Source organism: Rhipicephalus sanguineus, chromosome 8 (genome assembly GCF_013339695.2).
Source record: "Rhipicephalus sanguineus isolate Rsan-2018 chromosome 8, BIME_Rsan_1.4, whole genome shotgun sequence".
In the NCBI taxonomy this organism is placed as follows: Eukaryota; Metazoa; Arthropoda; class Arachnida; order Ixodida; family Ixodidae; genus Rhipicephalus; species Rhipicephalus sanguineus.
The window spans coordinates 8,629,678-8,648,764 of record NC_051183.1 but is presented as its reverse complement, the minus strand read 5'-3'; the positions used below and the strand labels follow the sequence as shown (position 1 = coordinate 8,648,764).

General features: G+C 45.8%; 2 protein-coding genes across 2 annotated transcripts in view; one reads left to right on the top strand and one right to left on the bottom strand.

The window, feature by feature from the left end:
- LOC119401290 (exonuclease 1-like) overlaps window positions 1-1,256 on the bottom strand; it is a 14,074-nt gene extending 12,818 nt beyond the window's left edge. The window contains exons 1-3 of the mRNA XM_037667981.2: window positions 1,081-1,256; window positions 693-812; window positions 476-599 (exon numbers count right to left, since the gene is read on the bottom strand). Of these exons, the coding sequence (XP_037523909.1) occupies window positions 476-599; window positions 693-812; window positions 1,081-1,241 (405 nt within the window). The 5' untranslated portion in view covers window positions 1,242-1,256. The remainder of the gene's footprint in view (window positions 1-475; window positions 600-692; window positions 813-1,080) is intronic.
- A 934-nt stretch (window positions 1,257-2,190) lies between these two features.
- LOC119401289 (protein YIPF4) lies at window positions 2,191-17,808 on the top strand. The gene is made up of 6 exons (XM_037667980.2): window positions 2,191-2,727; window positions 4,341-4,509; window positions 5,630-5,801; window positions 7,534-7,611; window positions 9,985-10,098; window positions 17,467-17,808. The coding sequence occupies exons 1-6, from the start codon at window positions 2,466-2,468 to the stop codon at window positions 17,602-17,604; spliced, it is 933 nt and encodes a 310-aa protein (XP_037523908.1). The 5' UTR covers window positions 2,191-2,465; the 3' UTR covers window positions 17,605-17,808.
- Window positions 17,809-19,087: the final 1,279 nt, after the last annotated feature.

The following is a 19,087-nucleotide window of genomic DNA, read 5'->3' as shown; positions in this document are numbered from 1 at the left end:
TAAGCACCTTTTTATTGACTCATGTGTAGCACTTATGTCAGTTCCTTGTACTTGACTAAAAGCTTTAATTATTGTAAGCACCTTTCATGTATTTGATGATTTGCCTTATTAACTTCATGTACTCTGATGTCTGCCATTGCTATCTTGCCATAATGTATTAATTACTATATTGTGAAATCACAAATAGGAGGTCCCCTTTTGTAACTCTGGGACCTCCATCTGTACTGATAATCAATAAAGATGAATAAACATGTTTTCACAAAAGCAGTTGCACGGGGATTGTACATGTCATTAAATACCAACCCAAATTTGTACTATGTCTATTGTAATTTAATTGGCTGGCATTGTGCCTTTTTACATGGATGTACCCACGCCTAGAGGCATATCTCCATTCCAACGACTAAACTTCATGCAAAAAAATCTAAAGAATATGTCGAAAGCACTGTTGTTCCAAATGAGAACAATGACAGCTCACCACGATGACTTCATGAGCCATGGCAGACGTAACGTCAACAGCTCTCTGGTAGCATTCCCGTGCTTGCTGGATCTTTCCTTCGATGAGAAACTGTTTTGCTTTCTGTCTGTTGATTTCCCGCTGTCTGAAAAAGAACGTTGAACCAAATTAGTTAGGCAATGGATACTAATAAGTAAAAGAACAGATGACACAACAGTGAGAAAAGGTTTCCGCTCACTCCCTGCGCTTTTTCTCCGTCCCTTTCTTCGATGGCAAATGCCGTCCGTCGAAAACCAAGATCGGCCGCACGCCGGACTCGATGAGCAGGTCTGCCATCTTCATGCAGTAGCTCACATACCTAAGCAAAGATGCACAAACAACGACAATGACATCTATACACTTCACTCAGAAATTAGCGTAAACAGCACGCGCGGTGTTTGGCAATTGCTTTTTTTCTGTACGAAGTATAAACAAACAAGAAAAAAATTGGATAGTGAAGGCGGCCTGAGCTTTTTGCAGGCTAGCGCGCGGCTAGCGTCTGAGCTAATTGCCGGCGTCTCTAGTGAGCAAACTTCACGACCACTAAGTCAGGGCAGCAAATGTAGCAATTCGAATCAGCTACTCACGCATCGGTCTTTTCACCCTTCACAAGTCGTTCGGCACACGAAAACGCGCCTTTGTGAAGCCAGCAGTAAGTATCCACGGCTGCAGTTTTCCCACTAAATTCTTTCACGTTTGCCGGCCTCGTCGCCTTTTGAACGAACGGCAACAACCCTTGAATTCCCATCGCTTTTGTTAGATACCTATGTTCGCTCTTTTGTATATGCTTAAAAGTGGTTCAACTATACTAAACTCATTCGCTCAAGCTCTTCCCGCAGAATGCTTGTTGACATCCGACCCTCGTTGTGAATCGTGCTTTAATTGTGGTGTTAATTCAGCAGTCGCAAGTACAAGATGCCCCCACTAGGGCACACCTTGATTTAACAGCACTAACAGTTTTCGTTGTTGCTGCACTAAATTCTGAACAAAGCAGTACAAAAGCGTCACGTCGGCGCAGAGCATTGCGTTCGGCCGAGTATGGCGTACGAACAAGGCTGTCTCGGGAGAAGAAGCGGCGCGGCGGGAAATTTGAACGAACATATGGGCAACGATGACGGGCCGACCCGAGTTTCGAGTGAGAAGGCGTTCCCATCGACAAAACTCGTCGGGAAGAGAGACGTCGGCCGCCCAGCAACGAAGGGAATCCGTCCTACTTGCGATGGCCAAACAGGAGCTCACGGACCGTTTAGCGGCGTCATATTATTCGCTGTGTCGACAGCTAAAATAGTACTTTAAAAAACACCCCAAAGCCAAGGAAAAGGCACCAGTCCGCAGTTTATCGCGGCTGTTTCAGTCGCTGTCAGGAAAGCGCGCTAAATTGCTTGACCCATTTCGCGCACTCTTTTTCCCGCACTTTTTTGTGACGTTTGATGTGACGCTATGAACATTGTTAGAAAAATTTCAGCTGCAGTTAGTCATCACAATCATGTTAAACTTTTTAATATGTGTTTATTATTATTAATTTTACTGTCTACAAAGCTTTCTTTTAGGTAATAAAATACGTTATCATGCATTTCGCTAAAATTGGCAGCGGTTAAGTATTACGTAGCGCCGCTTGGCAACGCAGGCAAACCCGTTAAATTTTTTTTTCAGGTTTTGTTTTCGTTGCGCGTGTGAAGGCGTGTAACCCAGCATCGCTTGTTTACTGCCGCGTATGTTGCTCGATCGTGCTCACAGAGTCCTCTCGACGTAAATGTTACATAAGGAAATGCTCACCATGAATTTATAACAGAAGCACTGTTTACAAGTCGTATCGGGAAAGATACCGAAACCGCTTCGTGGCAGTGGACGCGTCGACGCATCATGAATGAGCCACGATTAAGGTGATCTTTTAGCAGCTGTGTCGTAGATACCGTCAACACGAGTTTAACAAGACTCTTTCGCGTGCACACGTCTTGCATTGGCGTTGAGCATGATGGACATTCCCGTTCACGGCAGCAACAGTGACAATGGACAGAGCTCGGACTCGAGTTCCACGGGCTCTGGCAGCTACGTCAAAATCTCCATGGACACGGACGAACCGAACGGCTTTGACGCTGACTCGCCTGTCGTTCAAGCTGCCGCCGCGGCTACGGCGAAAGTGGCAACGGCTCTACCGACCATTTCGCCCCAAGCGCCGCCGGCCAAGGCCTTGGACGAGTTCGTCTTCATGGCGACCTCGACTTCGAGCCCCGGTACGGCAGTTCGCGCCCCTAACTCTAGTGTGGTATCCCGCCGTAGATTGCGCATAGTATGCGTTGGAAATCTTCAGTAACCTTGCGGAGGCTGACAAGGCCCTATGTAAAGTCAAGCAGGCGAACGCACGCAATACGGCAGAAGACTTTTGTGCTTTGAGCCCTGACGTCACTCGTGGAAGGCCGACTGCGCGCATCCATCAGTGGTGGAGGCGGGGCTTACTACGAGTAGCTTTTTGTTCATTTGTTTGTTTTTTTTCTTTGGCGTCATTTAATGTAATCTTCATTGCCCATAACCCCTGAACAGCACATGAGACCTTGTTGGCGAGTGCAGGCGCGTGGTAACGGCCAACCATTCGCAAATATATGCATGTGTGTTGAAGCCGACTATTGATGTCGTAATGCCTTAACGAAATGTCAATGACATATTTGTTTTGAGTGCGACACAACCACATTGAGTGGCGTACAGCATCACAGGGTTGTCCGTCACTTGGATCATTAGGCAGAAGATACATGTGTAGTTGAAGTGCCATGTGAGCATCATCATCATCACCAATGTTTTGACTTGACAATATTAGAGAACATAATGGACATATAAAGAGATGTCAGTACAGTCACAAGGTGCAGTAACAACTGAAGGCTTATTTCCTGATGGTGTAAAGTAAGTGCATTGAACCGAAGATGTACATCAGCATAAAGGTACAAAAGAAAAGTAATAAACTATTGTGTGTTTGTGCTGAATTTTGGTCGAAAGCACGCATCTTTCCCAGAGGGCTTGCTGGCACAAGATCTTCTGACAAGATAAGCTCAATCATTAGCAAGCTTCGTGATTATCTTGGTGTCCCCATGTTTGTGCTTAGCTTTTTCTTTAGCCATATGCAAGTCATGGTAAACGAGCTGGCCCACACACAGTATTTTTCCCAACACAACTCGCCCTTCGATCTACCAGGAGAGAATATGATTGGTGTACCAGTAGTGTTTGCTACCACCAGGCAGCGCAACTGCTTTATCACTGAGGACATTTAACTGCATCTTCTCAAAGCACTGCAGTGTAGTTGAGACGTTCCATGAAATCGCCCAATATTCACCATGTCGTTTTGTTACTGTTACATAAAATTAGGGAGATAAACTTGAGAGTACTGATAGTCTGGTTGAAGAGACATGCAACCGTTCACTTGAAATTTGATGTACCCATCCATAAGCAAAGCTGATATCTGAAGGGGGCGAGAAGACTGGGCAACCTAATGGTGGTTCATTGTTTGCACAGCAATGATTGATATTGTAATGGTGGCAAAGAACACCGCAGATTAAAGAAGGGGATGACAGGGGAAGAGGATGAAGAGAGACTGTTTTTGGATGGCGACGGTTTGAGCATTCGAAAAGTATAGTGTTGAGTATCCGTGTGTTTTGATTGTCCCGTTACAGTATTGTGTGCTGTCTCCACCTTTGCTGTCCAGTTAGTATTTCCCACTAGCCATATTCTCCGATTTGAATAAAAGGTACTGAGTACACACATTCTCTTTGTAATAAGGATTATGCCAGGGTTTCTTACCATTTAGTTGGAAAAGGCATTGTATGGCGCAAATTCACAATGGTGTCGCATGCTTTAACAGACTACAGTCGCCTGACTGGCACGATGGATCCTTGGTCCTCCGCACACAGTGGCAAAGGAGACACCTCGTTTGCATCTTCCATGCCTGGTTCGTCGTTCCTGCATCAGAAAGGCCTCGGATGGTTGCTCGAGGTGGACGATGCAGATGACGATGACAAAGCTCCTCTCTTGTGAGTATCCAACCCATTCTTTTCATTGTGGCACATTTATTATGCAGAAATAGTTTGGTATTCCGCTTTAGTTGCTGGTAACTTTGCAATGCAGTTGTGCACCTACAACAGCAAGTTTCTTTTTTTTTTTTTTAGCAGCCAGCGTGTCTGCAATAAACTGAAATGTATTGTAGGCGGTGCTGCAAGTCAATTCATTAGTGTTTCTTTCTCAGTGCACTCTACAAAGGTTTTTGAAACAATTTGCGTGATTTTTCTGAGTGAGTGAGTGAGTGAGAGAGAGAGAGAGAGTGATAGACTGACACGCTTGCTGAGTAATGTTTGAACATCCCTTCTTATAAATGCCATTACTACACACGCTGTGAACTATGTTCTTTGTGCTATGCACCACATGACAAGCACTTTGTGTGTCTCTTCTATGTTAAAGAAGTGTGGATACCAAATGATTTTCTTGTCTTGGGTACTACACAGCTTTTGGGGATAATAACAGCAGTAATATGCATGGTCGTGTCACTATCTCACTTCTATCACATAGTTCCCAATATTGAAATTCCCGCCAGCTGGTGCGGAAAACTTTTCAGTGATGTAATTCAGACACCTAGTGTCGGGGGATCACATGATTATTCGTGGAAGCGTTGATGGCAACAAGCTCATCCATCGTCTGCCTGATTCCACTTGTCTTCTCGTGTTAGATGACGCCAGGGCTAGCAGGGATGTGCACATTTGTGTCTCCCAGCCACACTTCGGAAGGTGAATGTGTAGACATTTTCCAAAGGCAGTTGACAGTAATGTCTTCAACATCAGACTTACATTGCTTTAAAGGTGATGTTTTCGTGATGGCTATCATGACAAGTCTGGCAAAATAAACCACCTGTCATTTCTTGGCATTTAAATTGAAATAGGTTACCGTTTCGTCAAATGCTGTCAGTCATAACTCGTAACATAACTCATTTCACATAAGCTTGCGAAGTTTGTGCTGAAGTTAATTTAGCCTGTAAAATTGATATGTGCACTTCTTTTAATTCCCTCGGTCTGTTATTAGATGATCACAAATGGCCCGGATATTTGCTCAAAACTGCGGAGGGGAATGGGACGTCAGTTGAAGCTAGTGCCTTCCTTTCAGAGAGGAGTTGGACATTGACCTGAAGGACATCTACTACAAGGTGTGCTGTGTGTTGCTGCCTTTTCCTTTTATGGGCTACAAACGGCAACTGGTCAGAGACAGCCCCGACTTCTGGGGACCTCTGCTGGTGGTCATCCTCTTCTCGCTCGTCTCCATCTATGGCCAGTTCTCGGTTAGTTTCGCATTTGAAGATCATCACTCATGCTTGGTTCACATGAAAGACAGTACATATACACATGCATTGACATATCATTATACAGAAGAAGGCTCCAAAGCAATGCAAATACTTAGTGCAACAGTGTGGCACAACAGTACAGTATTAATGAGAACTAACAGACAATAATGCAAAGGAAAGTACAAGAAAGTCCACTTTTCTTTCTTCACATTTACATTACATTTACTACTAATAACGACCCCTATAATTTCCTTGGCATTATTGTGTGTTAGTTCTCATTAATATTGTGTATAACAAAGAAAAACGAGCCCTTAAAATTTCTACTTCTTTACAACAGTACAGTATAATACTAGACAAAAGTTACAATAAAGGGTATGCTCAGAATGTATAGCAGTGAAATAAATCCTACATAAGTAATTTGAGTAACCAAATGTTTTAATGGTAGTAGTAAGCTTGAAAAAAACCTTAGCTATCACTTTGGTAACAGAACGTTAGCCCTCGGGGCTATAGCACATAAAAAAAAAATGATTTGTTTCAGTAATGATATACGAATAATTGCTTAATATCTCATTGAATCCTCTTCTGGAACTTTATCGCTGTAGAGATTTTGGTATGTTTGCCATACTTAGGTATTTACTGATGGTAAAAGAAAGCTATCGTTGAAAGAAAACATGGGTTGCTTGGAATCGGTAGTACTATTACACCAAACCTTGTTGTGACAGAATGGATTATAACAAAGTGTTGGATATAAAAAAGTAATTGTGTCGTGGTGAAGGAACAAGGCATTCACCAGTGGGACACTCTCTTGGTGCGAAGCGGGACTGCTGATCGCAAGCCCTTGGCGCTGAGCCTGTTGGACTGTTTTTCGCTGTGTCGGCTTTCTGTCTACCACCCGACGTCGTTCAATAAACCCCCTTCCAAAGTGGTGGAGGTGTTGGGTGTTGATCCCAGTACCGCTTCCAATTGTAATTCTTCTTGACCTTCATATGGAGATAGACATATAGACATATTTGATACCTTGTTTAAGAAAGTAAAATTGCTGCGTTATTGGATATAATAACCTACATTCACCACCGAAACCAAAAAATTCTTGCATGTTTTTTTTTTTTTTTTGCAGAACACTACATCACATTCTGCGGGCACTGCCAAACGCTTGTGCAGCTAGGCCAGGCCTCTAACGCTGCATTATCTCCCACTGTCATTTGTAAAGTTACAACAATAACACTTATTATTCACACACAGTTCAGTGTAGTGCAGTTTGAATTGAAGGTCTTGAACTTTTCCAAATTCTCCAAGTTTTTTCCTAGCCTGACGTGTAGAAAGAGAGCAATCTTCACTTATGCTGATGCGCCTGACTTTAAGTTTGGAACTCGAAAAAAAAAAACAAAAATGAATTCTTTGCCTCGTTATAAGGGGGGTGCTGCTCTCAAAAATTTTTTTTTTAATTCTTGATTTATTTTGGATAAACTTGCGGAGTTTAATTTTGTTCATGTGCTGATTTGAGGTATGCGATTTTTCTAGTACAATATGTAGTTTTTAAAATATGAAACATTTCACATGCTTTTTGAGAGTGAAGGTTTGCCTATACTGAGAGGGGTTACAATATAAATCAGCATACCAGATTAATCTGGAATGAGATATTGATGCAATGGAACAAGAATGGATGTTCTAAACCGATTTGAACGAAATTCATTGGTGAGACAATGCCAAGCTGGGACTTTGTTTGCAGGTGGTCTCGTGGATTGTCACCATGTGGATCTTTGGATCACTAGTCATTTTCCTTCTGGCTCGAGTTCTGGGTGGAGAGGTGAGAGATATATCGTGTGTCACATCAGAGCAGTGCGTGATTCTGAGCGTAACAAAATGTTTATGAGGCTTTACAAAGGAAAGATTCTGTTTGCAACTAAGTTTTAAATGTGTTGAAGGGGATGGCACGAGAGTAGTATTTCAAAACTACACAATTGAAAGAGGATGGTAGTGGATGCTCTCCCGTTCTGGCAGCATAAGACGCCATATGTATAGAAGAGAGGCGTTTGCTATGAGTGAGCTTATTCAGGTCAATTCCTGAAGCAGGCAAAATTATCAACAGAAATGTCACTGGTAAGCCACTCAACTGCTCTTCAGTCTCTGTTGCCAGTTTCTTGCTGGTTTTGTGCTGTATCTATTGAGAAAATTATGAAGGGCATACGTATCCCATGACAAGTGTATTCTCACTACATTAAAGTTTACAGCTGTGCGGACATGTCATTGTTGAATTGTAATTAAAGCTGGAAATATATATTTTGCTCGTTCTCATGACTCTAGGTACTTGGCTGTGCTCTGCGGTTGAAGCTGTGCTTTGCACGTTGCCTACTTACAGGGACACTGCAACACCGTGATGATGCCTAAGCATTAGAAGGCTCATATGATCAAAAAGTCCAGGAAGCAATTGTGTCAGTTGTCCATTCACTGTAGTGGGGCCCCCTAAAGTATTAAATGGAGATTAAAAGAAAAATCAGAACACAAAAAAGAACAGATAAATAAATGAATGAGTAATCTAAAACATGAGAAAATAAACTATGTTTCTGCTAGACCTTTAGTTCAGAAGCTCGATACTGTAGCCATTGCGCAATGGAGACAAGTGTTGGCTGTGTGAATAGAACACCCTGAAGAATTTTCCGTGTGCAAGCTGATGCATTAAGGTGCTTGACACATTTTAATTTTACCATGGATGCTTAGGCTTTACCAGTTCAATGCCACATCTGCGTCTTACATTTCAGTTTGTGCAGTGCTTCACCGGTTGTGGCTGATGATGCAATACAAAATTCAACATTATGCTTATGCATTCCTGCTTACTTCACCAGTGAAGAGCGCTCCTTTTTCTTAAGTGCGGTTATGACACATTCCCAATACATGTATGCTGCACTGTCCACGAACATGCAAGCTAAATATGTTATTGTGCTGTATGGTGGAGCAACTAAATTAAGGAATTTGCAGGCTTAAAATAAAATCACCTTGTGCAGGACAGGGTGGGTCGAAGATCATTGGGAGATGCCTTCATTCTGAGGTGGATATGAGATGATGATTATGATATCGTAGGCCATTGGCCATTCAGTGGTTGTTTGTGACTATTATTGGAAAGTGTATGCATGCATGTGCACCCTTGCACTTTTCTACATAAATGGGGAAGAGGCAGTTGTTAATGCATCCTTCCATTTTTATTGACACTGCCATGCCATAAGGGCTACCACAGGTGCATTACGGGGGGAGAAAAAAAAGATAAAAGAATGAAGGCAAGCGTTACAATCAGCGCCACTGGCTGAGAGGAAAAATTCTGTTATGCTGAGGTAAATATTGCTCTCGTTATGTCCCCACCATTATAAGATTATTTTGCAAAAGTTTCTACAAGAACATGTTTGTGGAAAGGCAGTAAACTCTCTCTGGCGTGTTCTGAGCTTTGAGGAAGAGGTTTTGCATGGCTCCTTTAATAGTGAATGCACTCAAAAGCATAGAAACTATAGTGAAGCAAGGGCATTTAGTACTGGCAAACTGAAATTTAGACTTTAAGCTTTATAGATATTGCCCTAACTGCTGTTGCCAAATGTGTGATTTATTTGTTTATTTTACATACCGTCAATTGCCAAAGCATTGCAGAGGGGAGTGGGTGCAAATATACGAGAGAAAAAAATGTGATGAGCAGTATTATACAAAAATGGTGCCAGAAAATTTGGAACAATATTTAAAGAGAATGACACAAAACTGAAGCAGAAAATAACAGTAATGAACAGTAATAAATGAAACATGTTATACAATATTAGTGCCGAATTAAATATGACGAATAAAAGTAAAACAAAAAACAAAACCTGGGAAAAAAGAACAGAAATAAACACATTATAAAATATTAGCAGCAAAATGTAAATGTCAAAGCAATATTTCAAAGGAAAGGTGCATGAAATGATTATGCAGGATTATCACAATGTAAGTGCACAGATAAAGTATGACAAAAAAGCGAGTGATCAGAAATAGAAACGATGCCATCGGGCAAGTGTTCCAATCGTTAGATGTGTGCACAATATGAAGGAACAAGAAAGTGTGTGTGTTGCAGAAAATACCTTTAACATTGTGTTTTCGATCAATCTGAGATGAACAATGAGAGATTGCAGCAGAGCTTCTCAGCCATTTCTTCTTCTTCCCTTTCCAGGTGAGCTACTCCCAGTGCCTAGGCGTGATTGGCTACTCTGTCCTGCCCCTCGTGGTTACTGCGACTACTCTGCCTCTGGTCAGACCGTTCCACTATGTGGAGTTGACCTTCAAGGTGACTAGCTGGCACTGTCCACAAGTCTTGTTTGAGCAGACAGATTCCTCGCATGTTGCTTCATATTCATATTTACTGGGACTAGCGTATTTTGTTATTGTAATTACAGGTATTGTGGGTGCTGTAACATAACTTTGAAAGGGACACGTAACATTCTTTTTTCAAATCCCTGTTCTTAAGAGATAATTTCCCCGCAAATGCCTTCTCCAAGGTTAAGGTGTGTTTTGTTTCAATCTCAAGTAGAAACCCCCATCACTGGTGTGTCAGTATAACATCACTAATTTCGAAGTGCTTTTCACATTTTGGCCAGCACCACTCACTGAAAATTCCTAAAACATAAAAACAGGTTTATCCTCTAACCTGAAAAGAAAGCAAAACAATGTGCGCAATTTAAAACTGTTCACAGCAAACAACCATTTGCCAGGCGTGTTCATTAAGTCAAACCTCGTTAATACGTACCCGCTTTAAACGTACTAACGGTTAAAACGTAGTTGCGACGAATCCCCGGCCGAGTCCCATAGAGCCCAATGCATTCGCTGACCGCTTAAGCCGTAGTGGTTCGCCCTATGCCTACCGGTTAGTGCGTACCTACGCGTACCGCGATAAGTTTTTCTGCCATAAAATTTTGCTGCACCAGTGAAATTCTCGACGCCACAGTGAGGCGCCAAAGGTTTCCCGTCTTTTCGAGACATGCGGAGATCGGTCGATCACCGATTCCCACTTCCGCGCGATTGCGGCGACGCCTTTGCAGGTAAGCATCGGGAAAGAACGAAGGCGAAGCGGCGGCCACCGACAAACGCGCCAGCATGACTTAGCGCCGACAGCCTTATCACAATAAGTATCTTCAGCTATCTGCTCGGGCTCGCGTGCAGCGCAGCGCTACTTTAAGCATACTGCAAGGTTTTATTTGGCCACAACCTGAACGTGCTGGGCCGCCGATCGCTGCCACCTCGTGCGGGGCCGTGTTCAAGCGCGCACCGCTTTGTAGAAACGAAAGCAGATCGCTGTTACGGAGTTGAGCGCTGCGGGGCGCGGACGCCGTGAAATCTCGCTGCATTGACGCTATCACGCTAAACGCACGCGTACGGTACAGCAAGCATAGCGCTGTTGTAACCATACTGCACGCTTTTATTAGGCGACCACCCAACAAACCTCCGTCTGCTGCCAGGACCGCTACAGCGTCGCGGAGGAAGCACGACATCGCCGCGTAATCTGAACAAGCTACTCGCCGCATCTGTGCAAGGTCTGGAGCGAAGCGGGCACGAAGAACACTCCCGCGACTAATGCGCGCGTGCGGTATGCCAAGCGGCCCGGCACTGACGGCGTGAGCCAAGTAGGCGACGCGCTGCACGCAACTACCCAGGAGACGATCGGCTCCACGCAGCCGTTCCGCGTGTCCGTTTTCGTTTAGTAGTAGATCGCGGCACAGACGCATACACATTTATCGCGGAATGCAGACACTGTCTGTTCTGTCGCTATGTCGGGCACTGAGTATCCCGGACCCTGTAATAGTTTCGAAATGCTCTTTGGCGTGGGCCGCGTGGCGGCCACCGCGCGCTATCGGGCAGTCGTGCGAGAGTGCAGGATCTTCTCTCCACTTTGGCAAAAAGAAAGAAAAGGCTTTGCAGTGGGTAGTTTAGGCAATATTTGCTGCCGCACTCTTTTTTTCTTTGCTGGCGGCGATGGCGTACGCCAGGAGAGGCAAATTTGTACTTGGTGGTTAATGCATACTACTGTTTAGTGCGTAGTTATGCCGCGCTCCCGGCAGGTACGTATTAACGAGGTTTCACTGTATATGTAAGAAAGGCCTGTGTAGTACATAACTTTGTCGGTGATATATTACGGACAATTCAAATCATTCTTTTCTGATAGTGACCAACATCAAGTTTGCTTGAATGAAGCCATTTTGTGAATTGTGAATTATATGATACTGTAAAACTGCATATCGTACTAAAAATTATTTGCATATTTGAAATCGGCACACAAATATGCAAACACCCAGCAAGTTTCATCTAAAACGATCACAAATTATTAGCTCAGTATCCCTCTATAAGCTTGTGCACAGACAGTACGAAAAAGGGGAATTGTTCGAGGGGCTTATTTCTTGTTAGACACAACCAGATGAATCCAAGAGACAATTAAGCCAAGCAAAGCATAGGGGACATTATTTGTTATTGTTAGGTGTAGTGTAATGGTTATCACTAGAGCTGTGCGAATAGCAAAATTTTGGGTGCGAAGCGAATTCGAATAATAAAGATTGAGTGCGAATCGAATCGAATAATTTCGAATAATTTTCGAATATTTCTCATACATTTTTCGAATAATTCGAAGTGAAATTACAGAAAAAGTTGCAGAGAATCCCTAAGTATGTTCTTGTGAGATCGCAACATGAAAGTGTTTTTTTTTCGCTAGGTTGATGAAGCGTTGGTGGGGTCATATTTCATAGTTGTCTTTCTTATCAAGAGTGAGGCAATGTAGAGGCCGAATTGTATTTATGTACATGATTTGGTGCAACCAAAGTGTTGCCGACAACACTTTACACGTGATAGGCAGAGGTGCCATTTCCTCAGCCTCTCCTCCTCTGTCAACTGCTGTGGAAGGCCAATTGATGTGGCGGACAAGGGTGTGCTCCCTTCAAGTCCGGAGTTCCAAATCTGCCTCGTAGACGTCGATATATAAGAACATCTGAAATTTTGGATGCTAAAAAGCTTCGGCGTCCGATTTTTCGGACTTCCTGCCCAAATTTCAGCTCCAAAACAGCATTAATTGAGTCCCCAACTCTGCCACATCTTTCATCTCCATATTGGAACCAGCGTTTTCTTGAGTTAATACATTTGCGACCGCATGATGATGATGATGATGATGTCTGTGGTCTTCCCCTTTATACCGGGGGGGGCACCTTTTAGTGTCCTGACCGGAACGAGAAACAAATAAATTAAAAAAAAAAGAGAGAAACAAAGAAAAATCACACCAGGTCCATGAACATCACAATTGTTCACTGTCTCCCTGACCACCACTGCAGAAGCCTTGCTTTTGTGATTGCTGTCGCTGCCAGGGGGTGCACGTTGGTATCGCGGCTGCCGCCTTCACCCGATGCGCCACAGTCTTTCACAAAACCGAGTGCCTCCGGTAGTGTGGCGCCATCTGTCTGACGAGGACAGAGGCGTTCGCAGTGAAGCACCAGGTGTTCAATGCTCTCCTCGTCTTTCCCGCATGTCCTGCACTGCACAGTGCCGTCAGCCAACGACGGGTCGAAGTGACGCCGATACACCCGAGTGCGGAGCGCTCCAGCACGGGCCTCAAACAGAAGTGCACTGCCGGCACTATTGTCGTATAAGCGTTCGGCGGAGATGGTGGTCTTGTGGGCTCTGTATAGGGCCAGGCTAGGTTTCTGCTCCATAGCCGCCTGCCACACCGACGTCTCAGCTTCCTGCACTCTATTCCGTACTCTTACTGCCCATTTTCTCTCACTGTCCTCCTGGACGGGGTCAGTAAAAAGGGAGTACTTGCGGCACAGATTGTGGAGACGCCTGCGCCATGGTGTGTTCATGCCCTTGATAGCTGTGTATCTAAATACACGACGGGCCCACCGCTGGTCGTTCATGAGGCGAAGACGGCCTTCGTAGGCCGCCTTGCTCCTTGCCTCTCGTGCCTCGTAACTTGACCATCCGAGGTCACCTTGCACAGCTTCGACCGCTACACGTCCATGACACGCCAACGCCAGTCGCCCAACCTCACGCTGGCCTCTTTCCAACCACTGGCGTGTTGCTGCGGACAGGCAGATGACGGCGTTGGCGAATGTCAGCACTGGCACGTGTACTGCCTTCCACAGTTCGCGCACTAGTACAAACCGGTTGCACCCCCACAGGCTCCGCCGTCGCAACACGTTGGCGGCCCTCACAGAAGCCTGTCGAACGTGCTCCTCTTGCTTGTCATAGAGATCTGCGGAGGTGCACAGGTTGACACCGAGATACCGGTACTTGTCTGATACCGGAATGCTTCCTCCGTCGGGAAGCTGCACATCAATGGTCTCCACGCCTGAAAACTGCAATATGGCCGATTTTTTGGCATTGAAGTGAAGGCCCAGACTCTTCAGGTGGTCGGCCGCCAGTGTTACCAACCTCTGAAGGTCACTGCTGCACTCAGCCAGTAGTACCAGATCATCAGCGAACACCAAGCCGGGCAGCGTCCATGTCTGCGCCACTCCACCAATCATGAGTCGGAACGCGAAGCCAACTCCCGATTCCACGAGTGCCTGCTCGAGTCCCGCCACATATAGCATGTATAGCAGCGGAGACAAAGGGCAGCCCTGCCTGAGTCCTCTTGTCACCCTCACAGGCTGTGTTCTGGTGCCTCTGAAGCATGCTACCACCGAGCTATCTGCATAGAGCCGCCGGAGAAAGTCTGTCCACACGCGCGGCATTTGTCGTTGGTCTAACTGGTGGAAAAACTCCTCGTGCGGCACACTATCATAAGCCTTGGCGACATCCAGAAAGCATCCAAGCAGACTTCTGGTTTCTCTCCGTGCCACCTCGATGGTCTGGGTGAGCACGAAAAGATTGTCTTCCAGGCGTCGGTTCCGTCGGAAGCCATTCTGGAGTTCAGACAGTATGCCCCTCTTCTCCGCCCAGCCGCTCATCCAGCCCTTCAAGACTTGAGCGAAGAGTCTATATAGGACGCTCGTCACCGTGATTGGTCTATAGTCGCCCAGCAGTCCAGCGTCGCCTCCTCTCTTGCACACGAGGCTTACTCTGCCGCATTGCCAGTCGGATGGGATTGGGCCGTTCTTGAGGATGGTGTTGAAGATTCCCGCGAGGTGTTCACGAGCAGACTTCCCCAGGCATTTCACAAGGCCCGCCGGTATGCCGTCCAGTCCGGTAGCAGTACTTGCACTGATACGCGGGAGTGCACGCTCAAGAGCGATCCTAGTTATCTGCCAGTGGTCCTCTTCACTGGGTTGGTGAGGCTCATCTGGGTCGCCGTTTACTGCTGAGGTCGATTCGTCATGTGTGGGATTGAAGAGCTCTTGCATGTGGGTCGTGAGGTGCGCTGCGAGGTCGGTGACCGGTAGGTTGCTGGAGTGGTGTCGAATTTCAGGTGCCGGAGTTTGGCGATCCAATGAAGACACATATTTCCAAAACTTGTTTGCACCGTTACGCCCTGCCTCTGTGATAGCTCGCAGTTGTTTGTTATTATGCTGAGCTATTTTGCTTTGTACAAGGACCCGCATTTCTCTTTTGAGGCGGAGGTATTCCTCCCAGGTACTCATGCACTCCTCTCCGGGTGATGTCCTAACAGCCGCTCTGTGTAAGCGATTCGCCGTTCGTCTTGCAGTAAGGGCCCTTTGTACCTCTTCGTCCCACCAGCCTTTGCGCCGTAGGCCGCCGCGGGAATTTACGCGAATTTCGTGCTTCTTCATGATACTTCTCAGTTCGAGCACAAATTGATCATATGTTGGTGGTTCCGTCGGTTGAAAGTTCTGCTCGAATGCTTCCGCGACTGCCGCATACTCTGACTGCGGGAGGTGCCTCTCTCAATACGGGGGTGTGATGAGGTGAAGCATATTGAAAATCTAGGGACCACTTCCAAACTGACGTTGACTGTCTCTTGGCTAAGTTCGACCGTAACGGACCTTAAAAGGCAGCTTTGCCGCAATACGGGGGTGTGAGGAGGTGAAGCATATTGAAAATCTAGGGACCACTTCCAATCAGACGTTGAATGTCTCTTGCCTAAGTTCGACCGTAACGGAGCTTGAAAGGCAGCTTTGCGGCAATACGGGAGTGTGATGAGGTGAAGCATATTAAAAATCTAGGGACCATTTCCAACCGGACTTTCTCTCTTGGCTAAGTTCGACCGTAACGGAGATTGAAAGGCAGCTTTGCCGCAATACGAGAGTGTAATGAGGTGAAGCATATTAAAAATCTGAAGGGGTCATTTTTAACCAGACGTTGACTGCATTTGTCTTTGGGAAGTTCGAATAGTTCGAATAGTAAAATTTCAGTGCGAATCGAATCGAATAGCAAACACTATTCGAAAAATATTCGAAATTTCGAATATTCGCACACCCCTAGTTATCACCTCAATTGAGAGGAATTAAAGTGGACGAAAAAAAATTTAATGTTTGCACTAACCATCTTCGTAAGAAGCGCAAAGCTACACAAAGGGACAGCAAGAAAGAAAGACACTACACGAGCGCTTGACTGCAAATAACCGGTATGACACGTGGGCTTTTTGTTTGTCTTCTTTCTTTCCTTTTTATATGTCGCGCCTCAGAATAAACGCTTAGTGGCAGTCAAGCGCTTGTGTAGTGTCTTTCTTTCTTGTTGTCCCTGTGTGTAGTTTTGCGCTTCTTACGAAGATGGATCTATACCAACTAGCCCGTTACACTTGTTTATTAAGTTTGCACTAAGCCGTGCAAAGCTTGGCACAGCGAAGCACGGGCCCGTTGCCGCTCGTGCTCCCCGTCAATTGACACGCCTAGCTCTGAGACACGCAGCTTCCTCCTCGGGAGTACGCACTTTCTTAGGACGCTCCGTGACTCTCTAGGTCTGCTCGCATGCTCTGCTAGTGTGCCTGGATAGCTAAGTGGTTGGGACGCTTACTTTCGGATCGCCGGTGTGCGGGTTCGAATCCCACCTCGTAAAGAATTTTCTTTCGACAAGAATATCTTTCTTTCTTTCTCTCTCTCTTTCTTTCTCCCTCTCTCTCTGTGCTCGTTCTCTTACCCATCAGGGTTATTACAGGCCACGCCGTAGCGGTGAGTAGTGCAGTTTGCCCAAATTCTGTGGCACGTAGCCGTTCATGATGATGATAGTTTTGCAGCAGGGTCGACATTACGGCTGGCTTAAATAAACAGGTTTGCTGTTAAAGGCACCCTTTCTGTCATTGGGATCGTAATTGACAACCTTTGAATTACACATCCGATGCTCTACCATTTGAGCTACGACAGAGGGTGCTACCTCATCCACTTTAATTCCTTTCAATTTAGGTCACAATCACTGCACTACCGTTAAAAACAACAATGTCCCGTATGCTTTCCTTGGCTTAATTGTCTATTGGTACCCGCCACAGTGGTTTAGTGGTTGTGGTGCTCGACGGCTGACCCGAAGGTCGCGGGATCGAATCTTGGCTGCGGCGGCCGCTTTTTCTATGGACGTGAAAATGCTTGAGGCCCATGTACTTTGAGTGAGGCGCACGTTAAAGGAACCCAACTTCCAGAGCCCTCCACTACAGCATCCCTCATAATCATATCGTGGTTTTGGGGTGTAAAGCCCACAAGTTATTATTGTTTGTTGGTTTCATTGGTTGTACACATACAGGATTTATTCATTCCAGTTGATGACATTTTGTCTCTCTCTCTCGTCGCAGCTGCTTGGTGTTCTGTGGGCAACATACAGTGCTGGCTCACTGCTGTGTGTACAGGAACTGCAGAACAAAAGGCCACTGCTGTTGTATCCCGTGTTTCTGCTCTACGTTTACTTTTTCTCGCTCTATTCTGGCGTTTGACCCCAGCTGTGGCACATCCTGATTGGGATAGAAGAGTGCGCGATTTTGTAACCCAGGCATGTTGGTTTACTGCGCATAAATTCCTCTTGAAGAGACTTCTCTTTTTTGCTTGAAAGCTATTTGTTTGTGCTAATATAATTGTGGGGGCCAGGTTTACAAAGTGTCGGAAGAAGAAAGAAATAAATTGTTATGGGTACGACTTCACCCGGTGTCACATGTATCTGCTACACATGAACGTCTACCATAGTAGCTAAGCAGGCTGGGTGTCGCGCTGCTAAGCTCAATGTGTTAAGTGATGTGGACTGCCACAAGCCCATCCAAGTACTCAAAAAGAGTCTAGTTCTGGCAGAGATGCAAAAGAAAAACTGGACTTCCATCAAGAACTTCTTTAAAGGACCCCTGACACCAAAACTGAAACCTCGAGATGTTTGTGTTGTTTGATTGTCCTGTATACGTGGGTACTTCTGATCGATTATTAGTGCCAGACGTTAGCTTTAAGGTATTTTAATTTGGTTTTAAAGTAAGTGTGAATGCTCATCTGAGTTGGCAGCACCTCGCAACATCACCGCTGGTATGATGTAGACCGAGGCCCTTTGTGGCATTCCACGAGTAAAGCAAGTATTGTCGACGACAGAAAAGATTTCCGGGGCGTGCACAATACCACGACTGGCACCCGGTAAGGACTGCTGTTTGTCACCCCTCTCGCTCTGTTGTCGGGCTGCTCTCAACGTAGTTCTGGCTGCTTCGGCCAGGAATGCTTTTTAGATGCGAAGCAGCTTTTGCGCTGGGCTTTGTCCGTAGTTCTATTGGCGACCGTCCGCTTTCTACCACCTAGCATAACCACCTGCGCACGCACTCGCACCAAGGAGAAGTCTTCTTCCTCTCGTTCTTCGACCGCCTTGATCATGATACGTGCAGAGCACTTTAGGTGCCCGGGCTGCCGTATGCTGTCCTACCTTGGCGTAACGCGGACAAAACGATGTGTGCTGGCATGCACTAGCACGTTCGGGCCTGTGTAAGGGGCTGGGTAAGATGCTGTGGCCTCTCCCCCTTACACTTTCTCAGCAATCACGTGATGGCGTCTGGGAACGAGATTCTGCAGACGCGCGATGAACCCGCGTGGCGTGCTCCAACAAGAGTTCGGGACGAGAAACAGCAACAGCAACTACAGTGAATTCATGGTGGGCTCCACTTGCAAGGACGCATTAACATCGGGCAAGGTGCCCGTGATGAACGGAACCTTATGTTGACCCATGCGCTGCTTCGCATCCCCACATGCTTCCCTTTAGTAGGAGATGGTGTAATTTTTTTTTCCATCTCTGCGATCTTTCTAAACTTTCAGAGCAAGCGACACGTGAAGCTGCACGTGTACGGCAAGCAGAGAACAGCGCGTGCAGGGTGCGTGAACGTGCTGAGACAGCGTCAAAAGGCAGGTGCGGGCAGTGGGAGATGATGAATTTTTTTTTACTTTTTCCTGGGGAAG